Source organism: Coenobita brevimanus, chromosome 27, assembly GCF_032717465.1.
Source record: "Coenobita brevimanus isolate Jiangsu-jjx chromosome 27, ASM3271746v2, whole genome shotgun sequence".
Taxonomy (NCBI): Eukaryota; Metazoa; Arthropoda; class Malacostraca; order Decapoda; family Coenobitidae; genus Coenobita; species Coenobita brevimanus.
Window position 1 is genome coordinate 18,439,008 of NC_136980.1, and position 12,438 is coordinate 18,451,445.

At 41.8% G+C, this 12,438-nt stretch overlaps 1 protein-coding gene across 1 annotated transcript in view; it reads right to left on the minus strand.

The window, feature by feature from the left end:
• Positions 1 to 12,438, minus strand: part of LOC145394480 (uncharacterized) — a 109,966-nt gene that overhangs the window by 197 nt on the left and 97,331 nt on the right. The window contains exons 9-10 of the mRNA XM_080268333.1: positions 10,551 to 10,678; positions 3,133 to 3,472 (exon numbers count right to left, since the gene is read on the minus strand). Of these exons, the coding sequence (XP_080124459.1) occupies positions 3,133 to 3,472; positions 10,551 to 10,678 (468 nt within the window). The remainder of the gene's footprint in view (positions 1 to 3,132; positions 3,473 to 10,550; positions 10,679 to 12,438) is intronic.

The following is a 12,438-nucleotide window of genomic DNA, read 5'->3' on the forward strand; positions in this document are numbered from 1 at the left end:
GTCCGTTCCACGTCTGGGTGGATCTAGTGTTCCCCATCCTAAACTTTCTCGGTAACCAACCATCCCTGGTCCAATAAATATTTCTTTGCAGTGGAGCTGTCGTGGTGTTAGAGCTAACTGGGAGGAACTTCAGTTGCTTCTATCTGAGTTTCACCCTCTCTGTGTTTACCTTCAAGAGACTGTGGTCAGAGATAGGCCTCTTTCTGCTCCTAGTGGCTATACAATTTTCCACTCCCATCATTTAATGGGCTGTACTAACTGAGATGGATGTCGTATTCTTTGCCAGGCAGATGTTCCATTCACTTCCCATTCTGTCAAATCTGCCCTTCAGGTTGTGGCTGTTCAAGTACACTTGGAGAGAAGATATATGTTTTGCTGCTTTTATTTACTTCCATCTGTACCTGTCTCAAATGCCGCCCTTGATCATCTTATCAATCAACTTCTTCTACTGTTTCTTCTTCTCGGTGATTTTAACGGGCATCATGTTTTGTGAGGAGATATTATTTCACATCCCCGAGGTGATTTTCTGGCATCTTTGACTGAGGATTTTGATTTGGTTCTTCTGATTACAGGTGACCCTATTATATTTTCATGCACAGACTGGTTCCCATTCAGTTATTGATCTTACGTTGGCCTCTCCAGACCATTCACCGGATTTTTCGTGTGTGACTTTGCCTGACTTGTGTGGTAGTGACCATTACCCGATTTTGGTCAAAACGTGAAGTTCGCTGCCTGTGGAGCACGTTCCTTGGTGGAGTTTAGAGAAGGCTGGCTGGGCAAAATATCAGGAACACTGTCCTTTTGTATTCTGTGTTTGTTAGTTTGAGAGTGTTGACGATCTCGATCAGAACTTCACATCTGTTGCTTGCCAGGCTGGGTTTTCGTCTCTCCCTCAAACGTCTGGGAGGTTCTGCAGGAGACCTGTACCTTGGTGGAGTTGGGAGTGTGCCCTAGCTTGAGACACATGCTGGCCTCACTCACAACAGTTTGTGTATCTAAGCAGTCATTGTTTATTATTGTGATTCGCATCCTCGTGCTCCATATCCATTTGAGTATAGGGTTAGGCAGATTATGGGAGACTTTAGTCTTTCCATGCACCTGTCTGTCCAGTCTGGGCTCCAAAGATTCCTTCATGGTTGCTCCTGGAGCTGCATTTCTACAGGGTTTTTACGGGCTCTAAGTCCTCTGTCCCTTCTCAAGCCCTTCGTCAGTTTGTTTTTGGAACATTTTTCTCTCCACAGTAGCACTGTTCCTGTTTATGTGGTTGGTTCAAAGTCAGATGCTGGCATTGGTTTGGGGTGTTACTTCCAAGTTTTATACGAGGTGGTAGTCTTCCTGTTGATGCATCTATTTTTACTGCAGAATTGTCTGCTATCAGTTTGGCTCTAAAATTGATTTTGATTAATCAGGACATCTCTTTTACGTTTTTTAGTGACTCTCAAAGCGTTCTTTTGGCCTTTGAGGCTTTTAACCCTACTCACCCATTGGTCCTTGCCATCATCGAGTGGCCTTACCTGACTGAACATTAGGGTTAACTCGTCGTTTTTTTTTTTTTTCTTTTTTTTTGGGGGGGGTAAGGGTCCCTACTCATGATGCTGTAACTGGTAATGAGAGGGGCGATGCACTGGCCAAAGCTGCTGCTTCTCATCGACCCCCAGCTACTTACCCCCTTCCTGACCCAGATTTGATTCTTTCTTGCAAGTTTGCAGTTCAGGTTTCTTGGAAGGCAAGGCGGGATGCTGTTAGGGACAATAAATTAAGGGAGGTTACTGAAATGGTGGTTATCAATAGGGTGCTTCCTTCCAACGGCAGATGGCTGTACACTGCTGTGACCAGACTGTGCATTGGGCACTCCCAGTTAACTCATGGGTTCCTGATGTGTGGTGAGCATCAGCCATATTGTGATGACTACCTGGTCCCCCTTACTATCTGGCACTTGCTGGTTAAGTGTCCGAGTCTGGGGGACGTGCGTCGGAGGTTCCTCCATAGCCACAGGGGGGCGGATGGCGCCTGCTGTCTGTCCCTCATGCTTTGGAGGAGCCTCTTTCGTTATAGCCGAAGTTTTTAATTTTTTGTCGGAGGAGGGCCTCCCCCACCTAATATAGTTGTGTAATTTTTGACAGGTTTTCCTGTTTTTATGTTCATTACCATGTCCTGAGATAGTTGTATATATATATATATATATATATATATATATATACGTATTTTCGGCACTATATAACCCAGAAGTTGCAGCGCCATGCCATTTTTAATAATCCAATTCAGTTCATTTCAGAAGTGTGCATGTCATTCTCTACATTTTGCTCTTCAGTTTGCGCACACCTAGTAAACTGTGAGTGTAGCAGATAGCCATCATAATTCCTACAGTGCCAGAGGTCTACTTTCAATCCTAAATCATTTTTTGCTCATCCTTAAGTAGACTTCTTTTTTTGTTCTTACTGGAAGGTATACTGAAAAAAGAATCGTAAACGAAACTACAGGCTTTCCTTTGCAAATTGACACCAAGAATACCTCTCATGCTGTATTTATTGTCTTCTCGCGACGAGTTGAAACATTAAGTTTCTCCCATACTGTAAATTAAGCAGTGCTATCGAAGTCTTGATAATAAAACACAGGCCCAGCTAACAGTGACAAGGATAACAGAAAACCAGCAGGAGCTTCCAGAAATAGCAAAAGTGGGAATAAATGGGAAAATGTCTGATATGCATGAGGTTAGGAAGAAAATTATAACATCCAATGAGCCCTCACTCTTGATAATAAACAGTAGGCATGAGGCTACTCGGTTAAAAATCAGATCAACCCTCTGTTCTAACAACTCATCTACTGAGCCGCAAGGGATAAGAGCATTTTGTTTGGTTACATAAAACGCGCTATAGTAGTGAACGGATTACTCAGGTAAGTACAGTAAAATGATATACAGAAGACCCTCTATATTCTGTCCATTTTCACTCAGCCTAATATTGCAATCTCTCTTTTTTGAATGTTGAAATGATTCTGTAACATACTTGTCGCAAAAAGTCCTGTGGAAAATAAAGAAATGCAATACTGTCTTATTCATACCCTCAGCTCCGGGAAACTGGCTGTAACATGAAAAAAAATATATATCCCCAATGCTAAGAGGATACACCTCACCTGTCAGTACATGTAAGGCGAGGCTGATGTTGGGTGTGCAGGTATTGGTACAGATGTAGAGGCCAGAGTGGTGGGAGGAAGCTTTATAACGCTTCAGGGTCACTCTGGCTATGGGCAGACCGATGGGTGTGAGGGTGGTGGTGCCAGGCGTGGGTGTGGGTGTGGGTGTGGTCGTCTCCTTCCTCCCCACAGTTACGACAGGCCTGGTTTGATGCTGGTGTTTGCAGCACTTGAATGGAGTGAGTGGAGGGTAGGGGGTGAGGAAATTGGTGATCGGAAAGGAGTGATCAGCAGACATCTCACTCACACGGCCCTCATATACGACTGTACCTTCTTCTATCTGGGAGAGAGACAATGAAAATTAAATGAAAATATATCAAAATAACATTTTTCCATTGTCAACATTATTATAACCATCAAAAGGGCTATTTACAATGTAAATTGGTGAAAAGACATAAAAAACATACATTTCTGAGTAATCAAAAGGAAAATGAAAGCATAAAAGTACAGGAAGCATAACCACACGTTTCACACGTTAATGCATGATTTGTTTAAAGAAATTACTGATAACATGGCTAAGGTATCTCATACTTTTTAAATTTTCCGACTGTTGGAAGGAAGGCGCAAGTTGCTCTGAAACACCATGAAAGAAATAGATATAACGGGTGTAAGGGGAAGAAGTCTCAAGCCACAAAGTAAGAACAAAAAAGTAACAGAATTATACTGCTACGGAATGACTTTAGTTTATTCATCAGACTTCCCATTCCTTCTTGATGCAGATCAGACATACAGCCCCAAGGGTACTTAAGCAGATAAGAGTTATATGCTTTCCCAAAATCTGTTTGCTTCAGATGGGCACATGTATCGCAGCACAAGAAAGCTGTCAAAAATATAAGAAGCACTGCGTAGTGAACTTCAGAAAGATCACAGATTGAATGACAGATTTATCCTGTCAAACAGATTTCGAACAGTGCATCCTTTAATGGCCAGGCTGTGCAAAAGATATTGATCCCTAATCACATAAGTTTGCACTTTGTTCCATCTACAACGACATTAATACACTAGGAGTTGTCCTAGGTATGCCAATGCATTTTTCCTGTCGACTATCTAATGATTTAAAAATAATATGTATACAGCACTGATATATTTAGTCAGACAATGATAGGATAGCCGTAGCCAGAGAGTAGAAAATTCTGAAGATTCATGTTCAGCATTACCAATGTACAGTACATATACCCACCAGCCACCTTTGTCTTTGAAATGAGTATAAAGAAAGTAGCAGGATACAGAGACGGGTTTGCTATCAGTCGCCTCAGACGGTTGAGTCTCATTGAGGAAGAAAAGATGAGGTTTAGAGGAAGAGAGATGGTGTTCAACAGAGAGAAAGTTAGAGGAAAAACCGCGAATGTTGTAGGAGTACCGCCCTGCTCGACAGGTGCGACAGTCTACTCCCTAAACTGGATGTCCTCAAGCCTTTGATGGAGGCGGTGCAACCAGTGAATAGGCCAGAGGCTTTGACAAACAAAATCTGGATGATGCATCATGACAGTGCACCTGTTCATGTGTCGCTCCTTAGCCATGACTTTTTGGAGAAGCATGAGACGACAATTGTCCACTAGCCGCCTTACTCTCTGGATTAGGCCCCTGCAGGCTTTTTTCACCCCAAGTTGAAATCCGCCCTGAAAGGTCATAGATTTCAGATGTTAGAAGAGATAAAGAAAATTTGCTGTGAGACCTGCATACCATTCCTGAAAACACCTTCCAGGACGCGTTTTAGAACTGGAGAAGACGTTGGGAACATTGAACAATGGAGGGAAGTATTTTGAATGAGTCTGACTAAGTTGTAAGTAAAGCAATAAATTTGTTATGGGAAAAGTTTGTTTTCTTTTGTCAGACTCGAATAAGTATTAAGCTTAGTCGGTTCTCCTCACCAGCATCCGTTCATTAGGCATTCTTTTTAAATTAATCCCGACTCTCCTCTCTCCTCTGTTTCCTCTTTTATCTACCTTTGTATTTCCTTTCATCTTTATCGCTCCAAAACTTTATCTTCTCTTTGCTGTACTCGTTCGTTTTGTTTTGATGGGGATGTGGCTATATACCTTAGTTATTAGACTTGTGCACATGAAAACAAATGAAAATATAAACTGTTTCTAGACGTGGAAGGGACTATGAATATTTTTGATAAAATATTTGCTTTTTTGGAGTCACTTATTTTGATATAATCCAGAGTTTCGTCTTTAACTCAGAAATCAAAGAAACACTTTTGTAAATCCCAGACCATAAAAAAAAAAAAAAAAAAAAAAGGGTTTCTCGTTCAACTAACTCTGGATGATTTTATTCAACTAAGAAAGGTGGAAGGGCTACACAGAGTCAATATTGTTACCACTGACCTTGTGGTCAACACAGCTGTAGTACTGAACTGCAGCCAACGCCAAATGATTTTATTCAGCTAATGAGTTAGAGGTATCTAAGGAAGTAAGCAAATTGCCATCCAGTATATCTTTTTCCTGTTAGTTTCAGATATTTCAACAGTCCATAGTAATCGAATTCGCTTCACGCACAAGGCAAACCAACCTAGAGGAGAACAATATGATTTTATTCTATGTATTCAGCAAGTGATGAGACTCGAGTCATTAGATCCTTCAATGCGATGACATCTTTTTGTAATTTATTCATGCTATTTCCTGGTGATTGTATTCAGCGTAGGAAACGTTTCCAATTGTAGAGTTTAACTATAGTTTTCATTAACCTCTTAACAATGGGTAACTTTCAAGCGTTTATTATAAAATCATCTGAGAAAATTAAAACATCAAACTTGGGTGGACAGAATCTTGGGATTTTAGTAATGTATCTTAAATATTCAATACGGCAGCGGTGTTACATATTTTATTTTTGCTGTCTTCATATGATTATAATCAGTTTTGGAGACACATGGTGAATTGCAGAAATTATTATATACCCTTTACTGATCCTTTTTGTACTAAGGATCCAGACTAAATGCAATAAAAACGACTAAAAAAAGCAAGAAGTTGGGAAAATGTCATATGATTGAGGGATTATTGGTATTCAATGACTAAGAAAAGCATAATTGCCCGTGATAATAGCAGTTCAGTGACATAGAATAGAGAAAACCTGTGAATGAAAAAATCTGTAGCTACGAGCACTTTTACTGAAGTAGGGGTAGCTGGCAGGTAGTACAGGAAAGGAAGAAAAGTGTGCGTGCTCATTCAAGGAAGGCAACTAAACGAGATTATCCACCCTCATCACGCTAAAAGAAAAGATTATCGCTACAACCAGGTTGACCCAAGTTACCCCTTAAATCTCTATTTAAAAACTAGACCTTTTGGTACCATTTTTATATTTTAGCTGATGAAAAATATTGTGCAAATTTTCTTTGGTTTCCAACGTAATGTGAGCGCACGCACTCAATTATGTTTCGCACATCATGTTCCTCTTTCCTTAACGTCCTCTCCATCTTCCCTCTTCCTGCCACTTTCCTCTTCCATCATCCTCCATTACCCTTCTTTTCACCATCTTCCTCTCCTTTCCCCCATTCTTCCCATTTCCTCCTCCCCTCATCCTCTCACTGACTTCCCCTTCGCATCTTCCTCCCCTCGTATATTCCCTACCATCTTCATACATGTTTCAAATTCTATGACCCTTTCCCTTTCATTCTTTCCCTATTCTCCATCCTTTCACGTTTCTATGACTTTCTTAAACGCCTTCACATCTCTTCCCCTCACCACCTCCTTGCTTTCTCTCTTTCCTTCATTTTCTTCCTCTCTTCACTCCCTTTCCACTCATTTTTCTCATCTGAACCCCACCTCCTTCCTTTCTTCTTGCCATATCCCTCCCATTTCCTTTATACTTACTTTCCTTCTCCTTTCCACCTCTTTCTCTCACCTTTCTCCACTTCCTTTCTACCTGTTTTCCTCTCGCGTCCTCTTTCAACCTTTCCTGACTTACCCTCCATTTTCCTTTTCCAATATCCTGTCTTCTCACACCGTCCTCTTAATTGTGCCCATCCTTCTCCTTTCCTCTCTCCACCTCCATTCCCCTCCACAGTCATATCCTTTCCCATCTCTCTCTTTCCTTCTCCATCCCTCTTACAACCTAGGCCATATCCTTCACACAACACCGCTGGTCCCTCTCCTTCCACCTACCCACAAGAGCAGCCCTGGTACCTCACCCCCACACTATCACAGAAGCCCTGGTAGCGGATTCTGAAAGATGTCTAGGTTACGAGAAAATCTACGGGAATTGTTGCGATGTGCAAACGAGGTTTTGATAAGTGGTACGGGTACTATGGAGAGTGTTGTACGATAGTCTTAACACCAGCACCAGCAAGCTGTAGTCTGCGCTTGAGCAAGTGTTGGCCAATCAAGGAGCGGAAGGTTTCTCAATTTAAACCTGAGTAACCAATCACAGTACACCAGACTATGACGTCACCGTCGTAGCAGACGATATTTCCACACCGCCAGTCATAATTTCCAGGACTGAATTGAAGCAATGGATGACCACCAAAATATTATGCATAGAAGCAGGGCAGCGAATTTCTCACAGGAAGAAATAAATATGCTGATTCATAATTTTCTCGATACTGTATCATGTATCACCATATTTTAGATGAATTTCTTATTTACACTGACTTGTTTAATCGAATTTATATGAGCATTATATCGTGAGGCTGTAATTTGTTTGCAGTATAGGCTGTAATGGCCAACAACGCTAGTTTTACCACTTATATCGAAAAAGTACTTGCTGCCACTTGTACTTTATTTTTTGTAGAAACAAAACAGTTGTATGTTCTTAAGGATTACTTAACTCCTGATTTAATTCTATGGATTTTAGAACTGTTTGACTTACATTTCTGAAAACAGGAGAGTTATAAGGCTTACGAGGTACTTACAACTGCCCCTCACATGACGCAACTCTAAGAGGAGAAATGACAACGCAGCCTAGGGTTTGCGCTCGTTATCAAGGGCTCCAGAATTTGCACTTAAGTGAAAAATTGCTCTTACGCCCAAAGATGGTGGACTTGCGAGGATTTTTGAGCTTTCAGAATCCGGCCTCTGGTCCAGCTGTTCCATACCCTCACAGGCAAACGTGATATAAGTGAGGATCATGAACTTCCCTAACTTAAAAGGTGCTCGGCTTGTGCTGAGATTGGCTTAAAGAGTCGGAGAAGAATTCAGGAGTCTAGATGAAAAAGCTATAATCAAGGGAGAAAGAGGTATCTGGTGGAAAAGAATACTGAAGGAAAGATCATCGACAAAGACATGAGGAGTGGCTAGATGAAAGTAAGAGAAACAGAGAGAGGAGAGAAGATGCTGGGTGGAAGGGAAGAAGGAGAGAAAAAGAGGGAAGGTGAAAAGACAGGGCGAGAGGGAAGGGAAGAAAGGAGAGAAAAAGAGGGAGGGTGAAAAGGCAGGGCGAGAGGGATGAAAATGAAACATGGAAGGAGAGTCGAACAGGGAGAGAGGGAAGAAACAGAAACAGGAAAGGAGAGACTGATTTAGAACTTTGTCAGTAAATGCGACTAGCTCTAAATGGAACTGAGTTAAGAATATGGTGACTTTTTTTTCCACAGAAAGAGGGTAATTCACTGTCTGACGGACTCATAAATTCAGATACTTGAAATGGTGGAATGGTATAAAATGCCACACCTGAAACTGGAGCATCATCAATGGCAACCGGAGGTTTAGCTACACCTTCTGACACTCATCCATAATAGACAGGCCCACTTAGCTATTTCAAGCGAATATTTAGGAACCCCGTTCATTCGGGTTATTGCTGCCAACAAACATGCGAGTACGTTAGGGCTGCCATGTTTACCAAATGCCAAGCCTCTTCTACATATTGATGCTGTTCGATGTTCAAGTGTGACCAACTGCATCCTCTTGCAATGACTAAGAAGAAAGAAGCATGCGAAAAACGAAGTGAATAAGTCAGCAAGTAAATTGAAGAAAAAAGTAGCTGATGCTAAGTACGCAGGCTGCAATGGAACTTGATGGGAGTGGATTACAGACCATATTAATGGATGTACAGTAGGTGATTTTGCGTAGGCCACAGAGACACTGGGATGAAATTTGATATTTGAACTGACATTGTAGTTACATCCTGTTTTTCACTGAATAACATGGTATGGACAGTGACACAATTAGTGATTTCTCTGGTGAGAGAAAAAGGTTGGGCCAGCTGGAATAAGTCCTCCAATCTGATAACGTACTTCTTTAACTGCTATGTGTTTTTAAAGGTGTCTTTTGTCTGTCTGTCTCTCTGTTTGTCCTTTGTAGAAATTAAAGGAACTCTCTGGCGGGTTCCAACTGCGTCTAACAAGGGTAACCTTTTATGAGAAAGTTATTGGTGTGGTTCAAAGTTGCTAAAGTGGTGCCTCTGTTGGCCCTAAGTAAAACAAATCAGGTCATCATGGTGTCACTTGGTGGTCATTTATCTTGGAGTTTCAAACTTCTTCATAGGGTCTAATAAATAGTACAACTAAAAAAAAAAAAGTGGTGGAGAATCGTGGCTAAGTGGATAGCATGGGGAGCGGATAAGTCAGGTGGGTGGGTGGATGAGTGAAATGGGCATGTGATGAGATGGGTGGGAAGAGTTGGTAGGGTGGAGGGTGTGGTGGGTCGGGGTACAGTAGTGTGGGTGGGCAGGATGTGTGGGTGGAAACTAGTAAGTGTAACTGAGTAGGCGAGCAGGTTGGGTGGGTGGGTGGGTGAGTGGGTTGGCAGGTAAGTGAGTGGGTGACTGGGTAGAGTGGGTAAGTGCATGGGTTGGGTGAGGAGAGAGGGTGAATTGTGGGAAAACAGTTCCATGGAGTGATTAGGTCCATGGTAGCAATAGGTGCCTGATGAATACATTCATGGGGGAAGTGGGCGCAACTGGGGACATAGGTCCAGTGGGTATAATGGAACCCCTGGACTCGTCTCACATAGGGGGTTGACCCTGGAGTTGCACTTAATGCCTGTATGAACGTTCATAGTTTTTTTTTTTTTTTTTTTTAACCAGGCAACACCAGAAACCCTGCCGGCATCTGTTTTATCCAGGTGAACTTATTCTCTTCACTAGAGACGTCTGAAATTAGGTTAATAAAGGCATAATTATAACCTTCATAGACCCCCTAAATGCAAAAGTATTTTTCTCTGAAGTTGAAAGAAATCAACAGGAGGCCGCCGCATATATATACTGTATATATATATATATATATATATATATATATATATATATATATATATATATATATATATTATTCTGGTTGAAAATTCTCCATAGCTTATTCTTCGTACAGTACACCGCATCAAAAACAGAATAGTAAAGATGATCTCTCTGCTAACTTCAACACCTTCACTAAGTATTTTTCCTCTGTAAAGGTAATGCCTGATGTCCTACATAGAAGCATGTCTTACCTGGTGTTGACTTTTGTACCATGTTGGATGTGCGGGGAAGGGGCAGCCCCTCACCTCACACACCAGCACCACCTCACTGCCCTCATGCAGGAACACCTCTCCACCAGGGTACACCCTCGCTCTTGCCTCTGCAGACAAGGAAAGTAGGAAACTGTCAGTGATGTAAAGATATCAAGATACAAAATGAAAAATTAATCGTTGAGGAAGAGGTGTTATGAAATAGCCTAAGTCAACGAGAATTCCACCTTACAACCTCTCCCATTGTCTGTTTTGATTTAAAATTAACATGTTCATTTGATAACCTCTAAAGTTAATATTCAAGCTTATAAATGACCTCTCACACTGGAAGAGTAAATTGGTGCCTATACACATAAACCATAGCATTATGCACTGCCACATTTATGGGTAAAAGATTGTCCAGTAACCCTGGGGACGTCTATATGAGAAATAAATCTAGCCACCTGTTGGACGACAACCTTGGAATGTAAACCGTAGTGTTCTAACACGGGCGCTATACCAATTGCACCACCTGGGGCGATATCATAAATAATTCAGTTTATAAACACATACATACATACATACATACATAATCTAATCCAGTGATGCCTCATGAAGAGGGTAGGAGACCGGGGCTAGGCAAGTTGCTCCTGACATTTAAGATGAAACTAACCAACCTCCCTCATCCCTTAATGGCATTACTTGAGCAATAAACCCCAGCCACCCCTTGGCTATAAACCTGCACAAGCTCAGTCCGATTGGAGCTCCTTAATTGCCCACTAAACCACAAGGTGCCATAATTTGGTTACATGGTGTCCACCCAGCAGAGTAAAAATTTTCTGGTGTACTGTATAGGAAACCATTTGGCTTGTCACTCAGTGTAGAGTCACCCTTAGGCAGAAGGAAGAGGAAAGAATGAAGGAAAGAAAGACAGAAGAGGAAGCATGGTATGAAGGAAGAGAGGAATGGGCGAGTACTCGAGAGCAGCACTACATCAAGTGAGAGGATGGTGAGCATCCCCAGCAACCACTTTATACAAACACCAAATATACCTGTGTAGTCTATCGCTCCCCCAATGCTTCTTCAGAACTCAGTGTACTTGACTCCATATGCTCACAGTTGACTAACCTTAACCTCACCCTTAGCACTGAAATTACCATTTTGGGTGATTTTATCGTACATAATGTAGAATGGTTATTGCTTTCTGCCAGGGCTGACGATACTGGTCTAGAATGTGAGCTGTTTGCAGAATCATTTAATCTCAAGCAGTTGGTAAAGCAACCAAGCAGAATACCAGATAATTATGACCATTATGCCTGTCTCTTGCATCTGCTCCTGACAATAATCCAGATCAATACAGGATAGAAGTACTGTCACCACTTGAATCCTCTGACCACAATCTAATCAAAGACTCATTATTCGGCTCCCCCAAACCTCCGCGGTCTGAAACAGTCACGGTGACTCGCTGGCACTTAGATAGGGCAGACTGGGATGGATTCAGAAGTTATCTTGCTGACACTGCACAGCAATCTTTCATCTCTAGTGACATCAGTTCTACCCAGTACCACATGAATGACCTAACCCGCCACGTTCCAACTGATTTTTCACCAATGACCCCCCCAATCCTGGCAGATTGTTCATTTTTTTTTTGGCTAAAACGTCAGCTTTTTATAAGAAACATTGGAAAATGCCCCCAAAGTGTTCACGTGAGCTTGGAAGTGGTCTAAAGAGTTGACCCTTTAAACACCTGGTACCGTGTTCTCTGGAGCCGTGCTGCGAGTGTCGCCTTATCTATGTGGCGGCAACTATTGGAAACCACTCAGAAAAGGTAGATACTTGTTCATTTGGTACGAATTTATATGTAGTACAAGAATATATTGGTTTTCACACA